Source organism: Paramormyrops kingsleyae, chromosome 1 (assembly GCF_048594095.1).
Source record: "Paramormyrops kingsleyae isolate MSU_618 chromosome 1, PKINGS_0.4, whole genome shotgun sequence".
In the NCBI taxonomy this organism is placed as follows: domain Eukaryota; kingdom Metazoa; phylum Chordata; class Actinopteri; order Osteoglossiformes; family Mormyridae; genus Paramormyrops; species Paramormyrops kingsleyae.
The window spans coordinates 20,918,458-20,940,683 of NC_132797.1; the positions used below are offsets into that span (position 1 = coordinate 20,918,458).

At 41.1% G+C, this 22,226-nt stretch overlaps 1 protein-coding gene across 1 annotated transcript in view; it reads left to right on the forward strand.

Annotated features, from left to right (window-relative positions):
* The window catches only part of dnah5l (dynein, axonemal, heavy chain 5 like), a 111,209-nt gene that overhangs the window by 73,664 nt on the left and 15,319 nt on the right, over positions 1–22,226 (forward strand). Inside the window, exons 60-68 of the mRNA XM_072711707.1 lie at positions 695–862; positions 2,155–2,373; positions 4,253–4,429; positions 4,807–5,001; positions 5,457–5,612; positions 7,769–7,951; positions 10,501–10,671; positions 12,086–12,464; positions 16,599–16,870. Coding sequence (XP_072567808.1) covers positions 695–862; positions 2,155–2,373; positions 4,253–4,429; positions 4,807–5,001; positions 5,457–5,612; positions 7,769–7,951; positions 10,501–10,671; positions 12,086–12,464; positions 16,599–16,870 — 1,920 coding nt within the window. The remainder of the gene's footprint in view (positions 1–694; positions 863–2,154; positions 2,374–4,252; positions 4,430–4,806; positions 5,002–5,456; positions 5,613–7,768; positions 7,952–10,500; positions 10,672–12,085; positions 12,465–16,598; positions 16,871–22,226) is intronic.

A 22,226-nucleotide genomic window follows, 5' to 3' on the forward strand; every position in this document is an offset into this window, starting at 1 on the left:
ACAACACCAATATGTTTACAAAAAATCATTTATATGATGTGGGTAATATTTTCCGTATTATGTAAGATGATGTGGCTAAACGATGGGGCTAACCTTTGGTTTAGCAGCAATTATTCTGACATACAGGAATCATAGAAAGTAAATTGAGCAAAGTTATTTAAGCTCACATTATTGGGTAAGTCTGTCAAACCTGAATGTCGTCTTTTGAGATGTATCTGCATTGCAATCCTGCTGTTGTGATATTTAAGTTGTGGTTTGTAAGACAGCTGCATTTTCATTCACTTTCAATGTGAAGTGCTTCCACACAGCTGATGTTTTTGCTATTTATTTACAGTAGACCCACGTCCTTCCTGCACCATACTCCTCCTGCCGTATGGCCGAGTAATCGAGAAGGAAAATTATACTCGTTGCTTTTTGATAATCGAGTAATCAAGTTTAATTGAGTACACTTGACAGCTCTAGATAAAATATAATAATGATAGCAATGCTTTGTTGTAATATTTAATGCATTTTCTGCCAAGACAAAGTATTTTACAAACATGGTTTTTACAAATATATCCAGTACATTTACTTTGATTCAGTAGGGATAATGGTGTCCTGACCAGTAATATTCTCACCATAAGACTCGTATGGGATCTCATTTAAAAGTTCACCTTTTCTAATGCATCTCAAAATGCCTTTTACAAACTGCTAGGACACCATCACAGAAGAGGTGGTGGAGCTTCTCACACCCTACCTGGAGATGGATGATTACAACCTGGAGGCTGCCAAGAGGATCTGTGGCAACGTGGCTGGCCTTTGCTCGTGGACCGAAGCTATGGTCGATTTTTTTGGCATCAACAAAGAAGTTCTGCCTCTGAAGGTATGTTTCCATACGTCCCTGTGCTACCATGCAAGCTTAGCAATAGGCCTGAAACCTGCAGGCTGTGACACACATTTCTATTGATTACTGCTAGAATGCCGTCAAATGTTTTTATATATACGGTTCAAACCCTAATTAAACTAGTGAGTTTTAGCACATGATTCTCTCGCTGAGCTTTGTAGGATCAGCAGGCAGAACAATGCAACACAGACGTCCATTTTCATATTCAAATTGACTTTATGCCACCAGGTTGTTAATGTATCACTTACATTTTATCTAATTTGCAGATACTTTTATCGAAAGTGCTGTACAGTTTATGAGACGCCAGCATCAGACAGTATCCCTGGGCTGACTGGGGGTAACGGTCTTCTCACGGGTCCAGTGCTGAAATCACTCTTCTGGCCACAAACTGGCAACCTTCCAATCATGGGCACACGAGTCGTAATCCACAAATGAAGGTGTCTTCTGTTTATTGGGCAATCCAAAAATCCATTGTCAGTATCATCACAAAAAAGAAATAACTAGCAATAATTGCTTCATCACTTTGACATAGAAAGTGCAGCTAAAGATATATGTGACACATTAGATGAAAAAAGTCACTATAAATATATTAAAGAGTCTGTCAGACAGATGAACAAAACCTATTTCCAGAAATGCCTGAATCTAGGAGGCAGTCATAATTTAGGTTTTTATTATAGAACCTCAGTAGGAATTAAGACGTCTACTATTACTCAAGGCCCAGTACGAGAAATCAAGCATGCATGTAAACCTCTGCATGTAAACCTCTGCAAAATTATTAATCCTATGGCATTGACAATTTGTACCTATAGTCAGGCAAGTAAAAAATAAAATGCAGTCATCAGATTTAAAACTAAATTGGCTTTAAATTGTCTAAAATAATCAGATGGATATTTTTGGCGTATATTGTATGTATAGATTTATATATTGTCTTATAATGAAAATTCATTTGCACATCTCTTTGGACAAAAGCTAAATAAAATAAAGGCAAATGTACAATAAAAATCCTTCTGCATAGAAAATGCATCATACAAATCATGGCACTGCTGAGCCCTTGAGCAAGGCCCTTAACCCCGACTGCTGGGGGGGGCTGGATACTGGCCGACTCTGACCTCTGACCCCAAGTTTTCCTCGGCTGTGTGTCGCTTTGGACAAAAGCATCTGCTGCATAAATGCAAATGTAACGAATTTATAAGCAGCTATGGTGAACCCCCCGTGGTCCGCTAGCTATTTGTGATGCCCCACTTGATGACCCTTTGCTGCACGCATGGCAGGCCAACCTGGCTCTGCAGGAGGCGCGGCTGGCAGTGGCCCAGGGGGAGCTGGCCCAGGCTCAGGAGCAGCTGGACGCCAAGCAGCGGGAGCTGGACGCGGTGCAAGCACTGTATGATGCTGCCATGACGGAGAAGCAGGCGCTGCTGGACGACGCACAAGCCTGCCGTCGCAAGATGGCCAACGCGACAGCACTTATTGAGGGGCTGGGTGGGGAGAAGGTGAGGCTGCGATGGAGATCTCAGCAGAGGCTGCATGGTAGACGGTGACTGGGTGGGGAGAAGGTGAGGCCGCGATGGAGATCTCAGCAGGGGCTGGATGGTAGACGGTGACTGGGAGGGGAGAAGGTGAGGCCGCGATGGAGATCTCAGCAGGGGCTGGATGGTAGACGGTGACTGGGAGGGGAGAAGGTGAGGCTGCGATGGAGATCTCAGCAGGGGCTGCATGGTAGGCGGTGATTGGGAGGGGAGAAGGTGAGGCTGCGATGGAGATCTCAGCAGGGGCTGCATGGTAGACGGTGACTGGGAGGGGAGAAGGTGAGGCTGCGATGGAGATCTCAGCAGGGGCTGCATGGTAGACGGTGACTGGGAGGGGAGAAGGTGAGGCGGCGATGGAGATCTCAGCAGGGGCTGCATGGTAGACGGTGACTGGGAGGGGAGAAGGTGAGGCTGCGATGGAGATCTCAGCAGGGGCTGCATGGTAGGCGGTGACTGGGAGGGGAGAAGGTGAGGCTGCGATGGAGATCTCCAGAAAGTTATTGATATTTTGCTAGATTGGTAGAGAACACTGCTTCAGTTCCCAAACCTCTCCTCGGGGACACCCCAGCCATTCCACGTATTTGTTACATTTCCTCAACAGTCCACTTAATTTAAAATGTTTAATTGCTTAATATACATCCCTAAAACCACAAAAACTAAAACAAACCACACGCTTTATGCTACATGGCAGATTAGACAGTGGAGTACAATACGGAATACAGAAGTTTTCTGTTATTAAGCAGAACCAAAGTGTTTGAGCAGAGTGTTTGTGTCAGCATAACACAAGTGCAAAAATGTTAAAGCAGAATGCAATGTAATGCAAATGTAAAGTAAAATGTACAATGCAACATAAGAATTACAATATACAGTAGAGTATTTCATTTAGTTATGATGCCACTACCCTGCCTCGATACCTTTTTTACTGAACATTTTTTCAAGGTGTTTTGCATGTGCCTTTTTAAAATGCAAATTGTAATACCAGCAGGTTTACTTTTAATGTACTTGTTCAAATAGAATTTAACTTTTCAGCACAGCCTGGAATGCTGCCTGTTCAGAGCTTTAGAAGTTTAAAGTATAGCATGAGAATTTGTGACGCTTAATTTAATGAAATGGAAATGCAATTTTAGTACATAGTCTGGGGCAAATTTTATGGTGACAAAATAATTATCAGGAGCATATTGCTGCATTGAACCTCAAATGTTTTGAACATATAAACCCATGTCTGTATATTTGATAAAAACAGAACATATATGAATTAATGACTAATAGAATGTTCTTGGATATTTTGATGTCTATACAGTCCAAAACCTAATTAAATTACTGAGCATTTGTATGCACTTCTCATCCATCCATCCATCCATCCATCCATTATTCATCCGGTATCTCTTTGGTCTGCCCTAAGGTTTTCTCCAGTCATTTTCAGCACATATTGCTACCTAACTAAGTAGCTAAGTTTTCACAGGAATGATAGCTACAGCTCTCAGAAGTAAAACCACGATGCAAATGCGAGTTCTCCTCCTGCATAGGTGAGTCCGATAATATGCACTTTTACAGACTGAATTCTGCATTTAGGCAACTCAGTGTGTTAGTGGTGTCTAGTCGCCCATCCCACCGTCCATGAGACACACAGACACATATGCAGGTGAGGGCAAGCTTGGGGGTCACAGCACAGGGTCAGCCAGCTTGCAGCGCCCCTGGAGCTGGGGGTTAAGGGCCTTGCTCAAGGGCCCATGGACATGTGCCTGTTCTGCCAAGTCTAGGGCTTGAACTGGCAATCTTCTGATCATAGTCCCAGTGGCTTAGCCATTATTCATCATGCATTCTCCCTGCATGTCTGCACTAGGTCCGCTGGACAGAGAGCAGTGCCCAGTTCCAGAATCAGATCAAGTGCCTTGTTGGGGACGTGCTCCTAGCCACTGGCTTCCTGTCTTATTCTGGCCCATTCAACCAGGAGTTCCGGAACCTGCTTCTGCAGGGGTGGAGGAAGGAGATGAGTGTGCAGCACATCCCATACAGTGAAGTATGACCCCTCTCACTTCTTCAATGTGTCTTTGCTGCACTTTATTTTTGCTACGCTGCTTCATCAGTATTCTCTTCTCATGATCTTTGATCTTAGTCCTTTATCTTGTCCATGTCTTTTCCTTGTACTTGTTCTGCCTTGTCCATATACAGAATGTCTGCCTTGCTTTCAGAGGCTGAAGTATGACATTTAACACAAATAAAAAACATGGGAAGATATCACTAGTACAGTGACCTCTGCATAAATGAAGGATCAAAAATACCATTATACTGTATTATATTACTAGCTAAGGTTTTTTTTCTTTCTTAGTGGACGTATTCTCCATAGAATACAGCAGTAATAACTGTAATATCAGTGACACATTCATGCCATTATAGGATCTAAATGTGATCAGCATGCTGGTTGACAATGCCACCATCGGGGAGTGGAACCTTCAGGGCCTGCCTAGTGATGATCTGTCCATCCAGAATGGCATTATTGTCACCAAGGCCTCACGCTACCCTCTATTGATTGACCCTCAAGGCCAAGGGAAAATCTGGATCAAGAACAGGGAGAAAACAAAGGAACTACAGGTTGATGGTTATTACTTATTATCACTACACAAGTCAAAATGTTCATTGTATATGTTTTTAGATGGATGGATGTTTTTCAGACTGAAATGTATGTGGTTGTGTATGAGCTGATTAATATGTACTCTCAAGATGTTTAGCTGAGAGTTCCAGGTTTCTGAATAAATTCATGAATGATTTTGAGGGATAATGAAAGAAAAAGAACAAGGTGGCAAGTACAAGTGGCTGAGATGAGGGGGGTCGCTGCTGCCCCCACAACTCTTACCAGTAGACACGGTGTGAGGATGGATGATTTTAAATGATTTCTTGCATTTTCCCTCGTATTGGGTAAAATATTATTTTGTCTAGTCTCATACAAATTCATATGTATATCATTTGTTGACCAAAAACGTTAGATTCTATCTATCTATCTATCTATCTATCTATCTATCTATCTATCTATCTATCTATCGTTTCAGGTGACATCTTTAAACCATAAGTACTTCAGAACTCATCTTGAGGATTCCTTATCTCTTGGGCGCCCCCTACTGATTGAGGATGTTGGGGAGGAGCTTGATCCTGCACTGGATAATATTCTGGAGAAGAATTTCATCAAATCGGGCTCGACATATAAAGTAAGCGTTTAATAGTCTGAGTAAGTCTACCTGAGTGTAACCTTTGGTTCTTGATGTGGTCTAGCTTGTTTCTCTGCATTACAAAGTGCCACTCAAGTCTGAAGTGAAAAAATAAGTCTCCCCTATGCGTCTTGAGTGTCTGAAATTCAAGGCTGTTCATTTAAATTTACCGTGTGCATGCATATCTTTCTGCGGTACTTAGGGGGCTCTGAGTTGCTGCTTTTGTCAGTCTATTCTCAAGTCAAGCATATTTGTTGAGCTGTAGAACAACAGAGCACTTTTTTTAAGTCGTACACTCGAATTTTCAATGAAAAATGTACAATGCTCAAAAAAATTAACGGAACACTTTTTATTCAGACTGTCTCATCAAGTCAGTTAAACTTCTGGGCTATTGATCTGATCAGTTAAGTAGCAGAGGGGGTTATTAATAAGTTTCAGCTGCTTTGGTGTTAATGAAATTAACACAGGTGCACTAGAGGGGCAACAATGAGACGACCCCCAAAACAGGAATGGTTTAACAGGGGGAGGCCACTGACATTTTTCCCTCCTCATCTTTTCTGATTGTTTTATCACTAGTTTTGCATTTGGCTCAGGTCAGTGTCAGTACTGGTAGCATGAGGTGATACCTGGACCCTACAGAGGGCGCACAGGTAGTCCAACTCCTCCAGGATGGCGCATCAATACATGCCATTGCCAGAAGGTTTGCTGTGTCTCCCAGCACAGTCTCAAGGGCATGGAGGAGATTCCAGGAAACAGGCAGTTACTCTAGGAGAGCTGGACAGGGCCATAGAAGTTCCTTAACCCATCAGCAGGACTGGTATCTGCTCCTTTGTGCAAGGAGGAACAGAATGAGCCCTACAAGATGACCTCCAGCAGGACACTGGTGTGAATGTGTCTGACCAGACAATCAGAAACAGACTTCATGAGGGTGGCCTGAGGGCCCAACATCCTCTAGTGGGCCCTGTGCTCACTGCCCGGCACCGTGGAGCTCGATTGACATTTGCCGTAGAATTCCAGAATTGGCAGGTCCGCCACTGGTGCCCTCTGCTTTTCACAGATGAGAGCAGGTTCATCCTGAGCACATGACAGACGTGAAAAGGTTTGTCGAAGCCGTGGAGAACGTTATGCTGCCTGTAACATTGTTCAGCATGACCGGTTTGATGGTGGGTCAGTGATGGTCTGGGTTGGCATATCCATGGAGGGATGCACAGACCCCTACAGGCTAGATAACGGCACCTTGACTGCCATTAGGTATCAGGATGAAATCCTTGGACCCATTGTCAGACCCTACGCTGGTGCAGTGGGTCCTGGGTTCCTCCTGGTGCACGGCATTGCCCGGCCTCATGTGGTGAGAGTATGCAGGCAGTTCCTGGAACATGAAGGAATTGATACCCTTGACTGGCCTCCACACTCGCCTGATCTAAATCCAATAGAACACTATTGGGACATTATGTTTCATCCATCCAAAGCCTCTAGGTTGCACTTCAGACTGTCCAGGAGCTCAGTGATGCCCTGGTCCACATCTGGGAGGAGATCCCCCAGGACACCATCCGTCTTCTCATTAGGAGCAGCCCCGACATTATCAGGCATGCATACAAGCACGTGGGGGCCATACGAACTACTGAGTATGATTTTGAGTTGCTGCAATGAATTTTTGGCCAAATGGCCACATTATTTTTTCACTTTGATTTTCAGGGTGTCTTTGAATTCAGCCCTCAGTAGGTTGATCATTTTCATATTCATTGAACAATGTGGCATCCTTTCGTTCCTAACACATTACCCAGTCCATATCACTATAGATATCCTGCATGATTTTTTTTTCCCATTGAGATCTCATGTGTTTTCAAAGTGTTCCTTTAATTTTTGTGAGCAGTGTATATTCATGTGAAATAGGAAAATATGGACGCAGAGTTTAGCCTCCCATTCAAATTATGTGCTTCAAAACATCTGCCCATTAGGAATTGATATTATTTATAATTAGTCTGTACATTTGAAGTAGCATTATATGCTGTACAGTTAAATATGTAAAAATGTTTGGTTTTTTTTAACGAAGTAATAATATATGCATCTTGGATTGAATGCGTTCTATAGTTTTATTTTAGCTTATTTTTTGTGCAGTGTTCTGTCATTATTTCAGCTACTGCTCCCTCCCCCAGGTCAAGGTGGGGGACAAAGAGGTGGATGTGATGAAGGGGTTCACCCTGTACATCACCACCAAGCTGGCCAACCCAGTCTACACCCCGGAGATCAGTGCCAGGACCGCTGTCATCGACTTCACTGTTACCGTCAAGGGGCTCGAGGACCAGCTGCTGGGCCGCGTCATTCTACTGGAGAAGCAGGTTTGTGTTTATGCTGCTTCTCAGTTTATTACAAGGGCTACCAGGGGTAACTGTTATCCGGGCAACTGCTCAGTTCATTATCAAGGAGACTGTAATCAGGGCAGCTGTTACCATGGTAACTACTATCTGGGCTACAGAATTACTCTTTAGTTCATTATCCGGGCAACTGTTACCAGGGTAGCTGTCATCAGGGCAACTGAAATATTCCTCAGTTTGTTATCAGGGCAACAACATTACTCTTCAGTTCATTATCAGGGCAACAAAATTACTAATTCATTCATGGGCTAATTTATTATCAAGGCAAATGTTACCAGTGTAACTGAATTACTCCTCAGTAGATTATCAGGGTAACGATTATAGGGCAACAAAATGATTCCTCGGTACGTTATCAGTGGCCTATGATCAGAGCAATTGTTATCCCTTTAATATCTTTAATATTTTTTGTAGTACAAAAAATACTTTTCAATGCTAACTATGAAATATGATGTGGTTAGGTATGGTGGTTTTGGCTCAGTGCTTTGTATGTAGGAACTCCTGGGTTCGGTCCCCAGCATCTACATCATGCTGTGCTCCACGCAGCCTGAATGTTTGCCATTTGGTTGATGCCCACCTCCCTTTTTGGCAGGCATTGTGTGGTCAGTGGATTCAGACACTGTGCTTGTGATCAGAAGGCCGCTGGTTCACATCCCAGAGTAATTCTGCTGTTGTGCTTGAGCAAGACCCTTAACCCTCACTTGCACCATTGATTAACTGAACCTCCTTTTACAAAGTCCATGTTACTAAACAAGTAAAAATGTGAATGCATGACTAGCCTAATGAAAACAAGAATAATGACTGTAGATGGATCAGAAACCCCAGAATTACATTCATAAATGCTTATATTTTTGTTTATAAATAATATGGTCATAAAGATTGCCCCACTTCTCTTTAAGTGTCCAAAGAAAACAAGAAATAATAAAAGTGACTTCCTTGCAGACAGTATAACCTTTGTTCTATTCTTGAACCTTGACTGGTTTAAAGGCACCACTGTATCGTAAATTCATGCATACACAGCCACCCTTCCCCCTCCGATGGTAAAATGTATTAGAAAAAAAATACTTTTCTGAGTGTTGGCTTCGTGGAACTCGAGTTCTAAGTTATAGTGTGCTCAGTTTAAAGCACAGCAGGTCAAAATGCGCCTGACAGTGTAACACATGTTTGACATCAGCCAGCTTACTTAGTAGTAAACTGTACGTAACTGCAAATAAAGAGCTGCTCAATGAACTGTTCAACTGTGTGCAGGGGGGGGGTGGTAGTCTACTAGCAGCCAATGACATTTTAAATCTTTAGCAGACATCCTATAATTAGTCTTACGATGCCGAATGCCCTGCTTTTCCTCTCATGTGCATGGGATCCGCGGGAAAGTCTTGCCGTTGCTTTTGGACGGCAAATTTAGCTGATGCCTCTCGCCGATCTGTGTCAAGCAAGTATTTAAGGAATTTCTGGAGCTGAATGGAAAGAATAATTTTCTGCAATATTTAACATGCGTCTATTCTGCATTTTCCCATCGTCCCAGTTTCAAATGCACTTGGACGGTTCAGGCAGAGATGAAGTGGAACCTGGAAGCACAGGTGTATGAGATGCCAGTCCACCACGGGGCTGAGAGTGATTGGAATAGGCTTTAGAAGGAAACTCATACATAATCACGATGAAAATATGAATAGAGACGCGAGATTCAGGCTATCAGCCCTGGAGATCGGAAACAACAATGCTATCAAATAAGCCACTTTAAACGAATTAATAAGTCACCCACAGTGGATCTTGCTGCGTATTTACCATCCTGGCCGCTATAACTAGATCCATTTCTGGCCGGGAGCCCCCATGGCTACCTGGAATATCATCAAAAAATATCAATCCTCTGATTTACATACCCTTGCAGTCATCATTTACACTCAATGTTCACACATGACAGCATGACTGAGCAAAGCATAATTGTAATTCTTGTTTCACACAAGAAACTATCTGCCTCCTTTGTGCTGTGTGCTCTTTTCTTTTCTTACATTCCATAATAAAGGTATATAAGTAAGTCCGGCAACAAAAAAAAGGCTATTTCGCTTATGAACTGTGTGGGATGGGTATTAACTGTGGAATATTTTAACTGCTTTTCTAATCTTTCCAGCTGCTGTTGTAGGTCATTGGCGCCTGACTGTTAATTAACCTTGCAGTACTGTAATCATTTATTTCACCAAGCATGATCCATTTTAATTTGGATTCCTGAGTACTTAGGCCTTGTCTCATTAACTTCTAGGACTGGACTTCATTCTGTGACACCTGAATTTCTGTCACCTCCAAAGAATTTGTTCTAGTGTCATTCTGATTACTTTTAGAGTGTTTTATAACATCAGTAAAGTTTGACATAGAATATCCTCTAATAAATAATAATTTCAACCAGTGGACGGCAGAATTAGATGTAATAATACAAAGTTCAGATCGATAAATCAAGTTTTATAATTATCAAGTTAAGATGAGAGAGCGATTAGACACAGAGTTTTTCTCCATGCCCCTCGCAGGAGCTGGAATCGGAGCGCGTGAAGCTGTTGGAGGAGGTAACCTTGAACAAGAGGAAGATGCAGGAGCTGGAGGACAACCTGCTGTACCGACTGACCAGCACGCAGGGCTCTCTTGTCGAGGATGAGTCCCTCATCGAAGTGCTGAGGGTCACCAAAACCACAGCACAGGAGGTCAGTCGGCCGGCAGGGAGCCCCAGTGCAGAAACGTTACTTATCCATCACTGATGGCCACAGTTTATACCGTGCTTTTATTAAAGCAGGCCCTCTGCGTCCTACAGTATAATGTTAGCATGCCTGATTACAAAGGGGTTTCATACAAAACATCTAACATTCATTTTGTTCTTCTGCATCTTTTCGCCATGCAGAAATGCCTTCTTTGGGCATATTTCCAGACAATGTGGGTCACCATAGCCGACTTTTCAACTTTATTGCCCATTTTAAAACATGTATAGGGGTTTGATTCTCCCCATCAAGCACTTAAGTCCGAACAGAGCTTATAAAGTTACATGCTTTTGAGATATTCTCCCCTCTGCAATGTGGACACGCCCACAACACTTAACCTAAACAACATGGCCGTATAAGAAGTATGATTAATTCATTGAGCAAGAAAATGGGGGTTACGCCCTCAATGATATTGACAACAAGTAAAACGTGGAACATGGACTGTTTCGTTTACATTGTGAACCTAATTGAAATCAACAATTCAGTGCAACAGGGGCAAAATCGACATTTCAGACAATAATATAATGTGAGTCTGTTGTCAAACTACAAAACTAGCGAAAATGTATATGTTGCGGTAATGAGTTTGTGCAAATGACCCACATTATGCTTAAGAATGAATCCTTATACTTCAACTTTTCCCCTTTTCATTCAGAACATTTCTGTAAACAAGTAGAAATGCCTACACCTAACCGATAGACGTGGTGTGAATGGTAGCAGTACTGGTCTTAGCGGATATGGCGTTCCTAGGCGAGCATCACCGCCAGAACCCCCTATTTCAGGCAAAAATGATGGTTTACATAATCATTTGAATAACCATTTATATGACATTTATTTATTGAATATTGTCACAAAACACCCTCCACAATCATGCACTTAAAGAAGCTGTCAATGCATGATATGGAGGGGAAGGGGCACCGGGCAAACCAAAAAATATCGCTTATTTAATAAGATTTGCATATGTAATAAGCTTTTTATTACTTCATAATAATGGAGTACCCCCTTTGAATGGACGGCACCCCTAGCATTTGCATATACTGCCTATTCCACGGGCCCGCACTGAATGTCAGTACGATCCACTCCGAAACATGCGATGCATTCAATGTCAGTCAATTCAAGTACGTCAAGATGAGTCCATTAACATTTTTTGGAGAAACAGATACAAGGTTCCACATGCATTCAGCTTTTGTTAGATACTCATTAGTGGTATTCACTGTGCACTTCAGAAAGAAACCATTCAGGCCAGGACTTTGCTATTAAAATTTAATTTCATAGTTTAATATTTTACAAGATGACTTTAAGCTAGCTGTTGAGCTGAAGGTCTTCATTATGTATGCCTCCTTTGCCCTTGTCTTTCATTTTCCAGGTGAGCGAAAAGCTGACAGTTGCTGCTGAGACCGAGATCAAAATAAACTTGGCCAGGGAGGAGTACCGACCAGTGGCCACAAGGGGCAGCATTCTCTACTTCCTGATCGTGGAAATGAGCCTTGTCAATATCATGTATCAGACTTCCCTCCGGCAATTCCTCGGGCTTTTCGACACTTCCATGGAAGGCTCCGCAAAGACGCAGATCACCTCCAAGAGGATCGCCAACATCATCGAGTTTCTCACCTATCAAGTTTTCCTGTACACAGTCCGGGGTCTTTATGAAGATCACAAGTTCCTCTTTACCTTGCTGTTGGCCTTAAAGATAGACTTGCAGGCGAAAAAAATATCACACAATGAGTTCCAGACACTTATCAAAGGTTAGTAATGGCGCACTGGAATGGTCTTCAGCTCCAGTTCATTAAAAAAAGACAAATGCCAGTACAGTTTGCAGTACTAGTTACATCTAGTTTTTACATATAAGATTAACTAATATGTATACAAATATTGATATATCACAGTGGCTAATTTATTAGCTACACCTGCCTTCTGATGTAAACAGCCTGCTCCTACATGCTGTAACTCATGTGGTTGCAGCTGAATGCATACAGCATGCAGACAGGGTCAAGGATTTCACATACTGTTTCTTTCTGGGATTTTCAAACAGTACAGTTTCTAGAGTTTATAGGGAATGGTTTCATAATTGAAAAATATCCTTTCAGCGCAGTTAATGAGGGAGGTCAGAGAATGAAAGCTAACAAAAAGGCCACAAGAGTAAAAATTACAACTCAGTCCAACAGTGGCCCTTGAAGTGTTTCTGGAAGCAAAAGTGGGTCCTATTCTGTAGTAGTTAGATCTACCTAATAAAATGCCCACTGAATGCATATACAGTCGTACCTCGGTTCTCGAACTTAATCCGTTCCGGACTCCGGATCGAATCCTAAAAAGTTCGAGTTCTGAACAAATTTTTCCCATAAGAAATAATGGAAAACCAATTAATTGGTTCCCGGCCCCAAAAAATGACACCTAAATATGTGGGTTTTTTTTTTTTTTTTTTTAAGCATTTAAACACAAAATGAACAGGATAAAACAAGACGAGCATTTTTTTCTTAATGGCTTCCAAAACAATAAAGATCTTATCCCAACATTACCCCTGTCCTGCCCTGATCGTCTGCTCCTTCCGTGTGCCACGCCCCCTCGTTAACCTCGTGTGGGATCCCCATGTGATCAGCTGTTTCTGGTTGTTGTCATTAGTCCTCTGTATTAAGTCCGCATTTCAGTTTGTTTCCCCAGTCCGGTCATTGGGTGCGTTCGACTTGCTTACAGTGCTGGCTTAAAGCAACGCATTCTGATCCTGACGCAATGCATTACGGTTAGATGCATTGCGACCTCTCACCTGGCTGCACAAACTGGAACCGCCTGACGTTTGTATCCCAAGCAGTTGCGATGCGTAATCTGCTATTTCTCCCGAATATCACGTAAAGTAGTGAGAACTGGTTTTCAGTTAATTTACCTGGTAAAATGAAGTTTAAATAAATGACATAAATGCTCTAATAGTACACGTAAGTTAGAGGTATATTTATTGTTAGTTACTGTAATGTTGTGCTGCTTTATTTGGTTAATCGTCCAGTCTGTGAAGAAGGCATTCAAGTAAGAATTGCATTGTAGTATGACTCATGACTTACAATTTATCAGCGTTCATGGTTCGACTTCTGATATTCAGATCGAGTTCTAGGTCAAACTGGTTTGTTCGACTTTCAAGAAATTCGAGTTCTAGTGAGTTCGAGAACCGAGGTACCACTGTATATACGGTCTTTTGTCAAGTCACGTGTGATCGCCCATAGTTAATAATATGCACTGATGGAGAGATGCCTGAAAGTGGATGCAGCAGGACATTTTTTCTTAGTAAATATATTTGTAATGGGGCCATTGACATGAAATTTACACCAGATGTCGGTAACAACCCAAGTATTCCACACATACAAGGAAATGAAATAAGCCCATAAATTAAGTTATGTGTAATAAAGTGAAATGATACAGGGAATAAGTACTGTATTGAAAACAGGAAGAAAAGGTGGTGCAAAAAGGCATGGAAAGCCAAGAAACTGGAATCTGTCAATATTAGACTTACTTGTGTTGATTTCTTTGTAATTGTCTATTACTTGGATTGTTGCCGACATGTGGCGTAAATTTCGCGTCAATAGCCCCATTAGAAATATATTTACTGTGAAAAATATTGACGCGTTCAATACTTATTTTCCCCGCTGTAACTTGTAGCACAGTATGCATATAGGTGCTATATATGTATATGCGATGGACAGCTACAATATCGAGATACATCCCAACTGACTTGAGTCCTGTGGTCCCAGTTGCAAATGCAAATGAAAGTCGACACAAGGCTGTAGATATTACATATTTTTATGACCATTTAGCAACAAGAATAAGTGGCTACACCTATTAGTTATGTGGTTGATGGATTTTTTTCTCTGTTGTCAGCATTATAAAACCTGGTTCCTTTTAGGTTAACCTACAGTATCTAGATTATAATCAGGCAGGTTAAGCTAGGCTGGGTTTTACACTCCCTACCTTCGTTGTACTGTAAATCTCTGTCCTATCTTGAAAAGCATAACCGTGCGACAGTGCATGAGGAATGCTGCCTGTTATTTAATGGAGTTAATACCTCCCTACCCTGTGTATAACCAGGAATAAAGTCTACTTTTAATACTCCACTGAACGTGATATAATAATGACAGCCCGCAAGGTCTTAGACACCACAAGAGAAACCGTTTGACGTTTCCCAGAGTGCTATCTTCATTTTTGTCATGCCTCTTCTATCTTACGCAAAGAGAAATTCCCAATTCCCAGCACATCAACTTCCCTGTGGTGGTTTTAGATTTCACACGTCAGCTTAATTCAAGTCGATAATGCAAAACCTTTGCTTTCCAGAATCTTCTGTGATCAAATACATAATGGTGAAGCCAGTCCCGTTGCTTTCCTCAATACATCTATCTAGGTCAAACATATTTACAGTTCATTTTCCTGTAAGGTGCTTAGTTGGTGCTTTTTATGCAAAGCAACTTAAACTTTTCACCCTTTTACAGTTTTTAAGCACCTATCTCAGTTTTGCTCAGTGCCTAGCTTAGATTGGTTCAGTGCCTAGCTCATATTGGTTTAGTGCCTAGCTCATATTGGTTCAGTACCTAATTCAGTTTTGTTCAGTTCCTAATTCAGTTTTGTTCAGTGCCTAATTCAATTTTGTTCAATGCAAAGTTCAGTTTTGTTCAATACAAAGTTCAGTTTTGTTCAACACCTAGCTCAGTGGTGTTCAATACCTTGCTAAGTTGTGTTCAGTACCTAGCTCAGATTGGTTCTCCACTCTCTCCATCCTGGTGGGTTAAGCTCCTCTGATGTTTCTCTATGTTGAACTATGTGGCCATTTCAAACTAAAGGATATATATACAGTGGTACCTCGGTTCTCGAACTTAATCCGTTCCGGACTCCGGATTGAATCCTAAAAAGTTCGAGTTCTGATCAAATTTTTCCCATAAGAAATAATGGAAAACCAATTAATTGGTTCCCGGCCCCCCAAAATTACACCTAAATATGTGTGCTTTTTTTTAAGCATTTAAACACAAAATGAACAGGATAAAACAAGAAGAGAAGTTTTTTTCTTAATGGCTTCCAAAACGATAAAGATCTTATCCCAACATTAACCCTGTCCTGCCCCGATCGTCCGCTCCTTTAGTGTGCCACGCCTCCTCGTTAACCTTGTGTGGGATCCCCATGTGATCAGCTGTTTCTGGTTGTTGCCATTAGTCTTCTGTATTAAGTCCGCATTTCAGTTTGTTTCCCCAGTCCGGTCATTGGGTGCGTTCGACTTGCTTACAGTGCTGGCTTAAAGCAACGCATTCTGATCCTGACGCAATGCATTATGGTTAGATGCATTGCGACCTCTCACCTGGCTGCACAAACAGGAACCGCCTCCGTGACGACACACCTTTGCCCTTATTGGCTGAAGAGTTTAGTTACACGCATGACGTTTGTATCCCAGGCAGTTCCGATCGTAATCTGCTATTTCTCCCGAATATCACGTAAAACAGTGAGAACTGGTTTTCAGTTAATTTACCTGGAAAAATAAAGTTTAAATAAATGACATAAATGCTCTAATATTACACGTAAGTTAGTGGTTTATTTATTGTTAGTTACTGTAATGTTGCGCTGCTTTATTTGGTTAATCGTCCAGTCTGTGAAGAAGGCATTCAAGTAAGAATTGCATTGTAGTATGACTCATTTCCTGGCGCGTACAATTTATATTAGGTCAGCGTTCACGGTTCGACTTCTGATATTCAGATCGAGTTCTAGGTCAAACTGGTTTGTTCGACTTTCAAGAAATGATAGATTATATCCAATCTAAGAAAGTATTGTTTATTGTCCATAGATATTGCTAATGTATTAATGTTATATATTTATAACTATATTAACTTTAATACATCTCTTGGTTTTTTGGATTTCAGGCGGGGCTTCTTTGGACCTCAACTCTGTTGAGCCCAAGCCCAAGCGCTGGATTCTGGACATGACCTGGCTGAACTTGGTGCAGCTGTCCGGCCTGCAGCCCTTCACACAGCTCCTGGTCCAGGTGTCCCACAATGACCGGGCCTGGAAGGCCTGGTATGACTCCGAAGCCCCCGAGGACGCCGCTGTCCCTGACGGATATGACAACATCATGGACACCTTCCGGAAGTTACTGCTCATTCGGTGCTGGTGTCCAGATCGCACCATTGCACAGGTAAGCTGTGTCTTAGCTGCCAGCAGGGGCGACGTGTGACTCTACTGGCTGGGAGGCTGTCTGTGATTAAGAGGTGACCAGTTCACATCCCTTAGGTGGTGAAGTGCTTTCACCATTGGGCCGCTGAGCACCATCATTCACCCCCATCGCTCCAGGGACTGGCTGACCCTGCTTTCTCGGTCATATGTCACCTTGGATAAAAATGTTTGCGAAGTGTGGAAAACGTAAACAAAAACATCCTTCGTTCACTCATAAGATTTTGAACACTTTCGAACAGTTTCCTATGTTATTGTGCGGTTCAAGCGCAATCATTGCCACATAGAAAAAAACATTACAGGATGTTAATTAAGCTAGAATATTAAATAAATGGCAAACATCACCGGGCGAAATAAAAAGCTCTCTGCTAGAGAGCTCAACCACTGATTTCACTCCAGATCAATGGGGCAAAGGTCAGATGATCATGCAGACCATGTTCTTCTTTAAATATTTTTTATCCATTTAATCCCATATAAGGCCATTTGTGTCTTTATTTGATATTTACAATGGCTGTATTGCTGTGAGGTAAAGCATTGGGTGTTCAAAAATTTTTGACTGGCAGTTTATGTAGCATTCAACCTATGGACATGTATGTAACATACAACCTATGCACATATGCATACTATATAATTAAACATTCTCAGGGTAATTTGACATAATTCTATTATATAAAACTGGTTTTTGGACAATGATGCTTAGATTATGTAAACTACACTTTTAATATGGACAGTGTACTGCTGCCATGGTACAGTGATATATAAAGGTTGTTTAATGTAAAATGTAACCTGCAATGTGTACAACTCAGTGTTGCATGATGGGTACATGTGAGCTGATACTACAAAAAGCTTATGCTTTATAGAAAATATACAATCTAAATAATGTTAGAAATTATATGAGGGGATAAAATGTCAAGATTACAAAATGATAAGATAAAAACAGTGGGGAAGTTTCCTGTGAGATTTTGCTGAAAATGTATAACTGATAGTAATTAATAAGCACCAAAGCAAATCCAAATCAAAGTTATTTGAAAATGATTTAACTTCGCCAGACAAGCCTGTTCTTTATATGTACAGTGATTTTGTGGTTTTCCCAGAGTTTTTTCTGGAATTACATAAGGTGTGAGGAGCTCTGCAAGTGACCGAGATCTTTTATTTCTCCTTTGACAGCCTATGTCAAAGATTCCGTACTGTTACAGGGAATAAATCGTAGGATCGCCGCTTAAGCAAGACGACAATTGACTGTATATTTCAGTACAGTATGTCCTTCCCCTTTGCTTGCTAAGGTTTCCGTTTGTATTATTGCTTTTTTACTTGGCTGGCATCTTCATTTAATTACAAACTTTTCTACTTATAGCAACTTCAGCCCAATAAACAAAGCTGAAGGTCGAGAATTGGAGCTCAGTCTTATCTTGACCAAATTTTCTTGTGCTGTTTACACTTATACCTCTAATTCATCGCATTTCTGAGAATTCATGAGATTTTTAAGGCCTCGAGCAGAATTTCTGGAAAATGTATGTGCTGTGTTATGAGTCTGCTGAATCAGTTAGATATCTATCTCCTTCCATCTAATTAACCTGTACAGGATCACGTTGGGGGAGGGGGGTATGACATGTTGGAACCTATCCCAGGGCTGCGGTCCGCCCTGGACGGGACATGGGATTTGAACCTCCTTGAAGTGTGAGACAACAGCACTGCTTGGGTACCAGGATGCTTCCCAGATGTTGTGCTCCTTATAGCCGATTGTCCTTCTTTGTTCGTTGCCCTTGCAAACGAGTGGGATTAATTAATTTGTTTATTTATTTATTTGTCAGACTGGGTTACAGGGGTTTTGTGGAAATGTTTGAGGCTATATGCATCTGTGGAGTTCCACAAGTGCCAATGTATTCCTCTGGATTTGACCTTTGACCTCTGTTCCTCTTTGGTAAGGCAGTTACCATTTTTCTAATATGCTGTCTACAGTCTTCTTCATGTCAAACTCACATGTCAAGGTACTGATTGTCAGACTCTATTTATAGCTGAAACCCACACCAAACTGACATTTAATATGACTCACCTTTGTAGCTGTGTTTGTAGTAGTAGTTTGGATAACTCAGATTCAAAGTTCTTTTTTTCCTGTGGTGTTTCCATTGTTTTGTTCATCTTCTGCCAGCATATACAGATGCTCCTTGTCTTACAATGGGGTTACGTTCCGATGAACCTGTCATAATTTGAATATATCATAAGTTTGAGTATGATATGCGCAGGGATTGACATAACTGGTACGCAAGTACGCATTTGCGCCGATATGACAAGAAATTATCGTGCATTTTAACCTTTTTATGCTAATTCCTACTTCATTTGCGGTATAGAGGTTAAAATGCACGATTGATTGCTGCACGTATCGCTTTTAAAGGTGAATGCGTATATATATATATATATATATATATATATATATATATATATATATATATATATCTGATATATATATATATCAGAATGTATCCCATTAGGTTTGACAGTTGGAGAGTTTGACTTACATTGGCTATTTGTTCCAATAAAGTGGATTCAGTTCTAAATGGAGTTTGCTAATCATGTTGTACATTTTTCATTACTAAGGAAGGGGGGGGCGAAAGTAATATAGTAATGTAATGAGTAACTTAACTTATTCTGAAGTAATATTAATCTAGTATTATTACTTTTTAAAGAACTAATAAGTAAAAAGTTACTTATTAGAATTCCTGAGTAACTTGCCCAACACTGGTTATATTGAAACATTGTAAAGCGAGGATCATCTGTATATAAACTCAATCATTAAGATTTTATCCTGAATATGTAGTTGTTAAGTAAGAAAACAAGAGAAACACAGGTAACAAATGCTAAAAATACATTTGATTGTTTTTGCTAAAATGCACGTCAGGTTGTCAATCCATTGAAAACCTGCTGCCTAAAGGTTTACGGTTCATTTTTAGCTGATTGATAGTGCATTAAGAACATCGATAATAAGACTCGACCAACCACAGGACCTGTGGCATGCCAGCCCACTGAACCACACATTCTGTTGTCTTTAGGCAACAACTAAATTCTCCACAGACAGGATAATACAAGGATAATACGATAATAGAAAGGGACAGAAAAAGACACCTGGGCAGAATTCAGAGAAGCAAATAAGCTGAGGAGTAAAGAAGTTATCATCCAAGCAATAGTCAGACTGAGCTTTAAAGGCAGAGTTTAGCTGCCATGACAGGCCTTTCTGGAAACCCATTGGCGTTACAGCCACTAAAATAGCAGAGGAGAGAACACTGATTCACAGAGTAGCAGCTGAATAGCAATGAGTCATCAAGGCAGTGCAGGCTGATATGTTTTGGCAGCAGCACTGTACTTTACCTCAGCTTGAACCTATAAGAGAATTAGAAGTTATAGAAACTGAATATTGTTGTGATGTGAATAATCTCTTGATGCAAATAGATTTATGTCTGAATGATATTTATTAACATTGAAATAGAAAAGGCCAACTGTCTCAAAGTTCTCAATCACAAACATACAGTATAATAAAGGAAATAGAATAGAAGAAAAAATACTCAAGTATGTAAGAGAGGAGCCAGCTTTCACTGATAAAGATAGTTGGTGTTGCAGAAGTGCCTATCTAAGCAGAACACATTCTGTCGGGCAAATTCAAGCAACAAAACATAAGCTTTATTGCTAGTGGTTGTGTTTTCTGTTAGGAGTGACTGAGTGCATCATTCTTATACACTGTGTGCAGAATTACTAGGCAGGTACTGTACTGTTCCTGAAGATATTTTTTAGCAAAAGTTGGGCAGACTTATAAAAATGAATTCGGAAGTATTCTTGTGCACCAAGTAAATTTATTTTGAGAGACAATGTTACATTTGACTTTCACAAATGAAAATAAAAGAACAATGCTTGATTATCAGTGTGCAGAATTATTAGGCAATCAGAGACTCTCTTCTCTCTTCACCATCAACAGAAATAATAATAAGAAACAATTTTTGTTATTCAGTATAAGGAATAACAAGCTATCAGTCATTCTGTACAGCCCACTTCACCCAGTTTATTGCCCAGTATAGCCAACTTTCTTCTCAATGACCATCATGAGCCTGTTGCCCACTTAACCAGTCAGGTTTTTGATTTGATCCTGTCCTATATTAGCTGAGCCAGCTAGGACCACCTCCCAGATGCTGCTCTGAGAAGGGTACAGCTTGCTACCTTGGTAAATCTCACACTTTGGTAAGACCCAGTAGTTCTCAATGGGGTTGATTCAGGCAATGAAGGGGGGACAGGCCATAATTCAATCACATTTCAAGCCTTTCTAGGCCAATCTATGAAATACTTTGATGTATAGGGAGGGGCATTGTCCTGCAGGAATATCATAACCTTTTAGAAAGCTGCCGACTTCTTCCTGTGCCAGCGTTTGAAGAAAGTACGGTATCTTCTAGAAATTGGCAGTAGACCTTGTGGTTAATTTTTACACCATCTGCAAGTCAGAAAGGTCTGACAAGTTCATCACTGATAATTGCAGCCCACGTCATCTTTCCTCCACCACCTTGTTGGTGCTTGGAGAGGACCTCCATCCACTGGTCCATACATATGCTCCATGAAGAGTCACTTTCATCTCATCTGTCCCCAAAACCTTTGTACCCTCAGTCCTGAGACATGTCCATGCCCATTCTTAATGTTATACCTTGCATGCCTTATTGAGTGGAGGTCATGTTTCAGCGTTTATGACCTTAGGAATGTCACGCAGCACACTGCACCTAGAACGTCTGGAGATTCTGTTCAGATTGCAGTTTTGAAAAATGATGGCATTTGATGCTTAAGAGTTTCTGGGAGTCTCCCCATAATTTGACTCATAACTTTGGCAGTTTATATGCGTCATCTTATCTCTGCATGCTTCTTCAGTCCTCTTTGGCTGTTGGCAACAAAACACTTGATTGCACAGTGATCAGTGGCAGTTTTGATCGTTTTGCATCCCTCTGAGTGGAACTTTACTGCTTTGTTTTTTTCCCTGCTCTCTGTAAGGTCCTCTTTGGCCCATTTTAATAGTAATAACAATTTGCTTAGTAATTCTGCACAGGAAAGTATCTGTTTTCCTGTTTTTATCAAAACAGAAAGTACTCAGACCAAATACTGAACATTTTGCTGTTTTTAAACAGTTGATTCTTAATTAGAGATTCATCTGGACGGAAAGTATTGGTCGGATGAGAAGATACACACTTGCCTAATAATTCTGCAGACAGTGTAGTCCAGGCGTGACGGCAGCACAGGGGGCCGTTTCTGCTCTTGTGCGGCCTGTTTTAAACGCTGAAGTCACAGGCTGTCTTGGT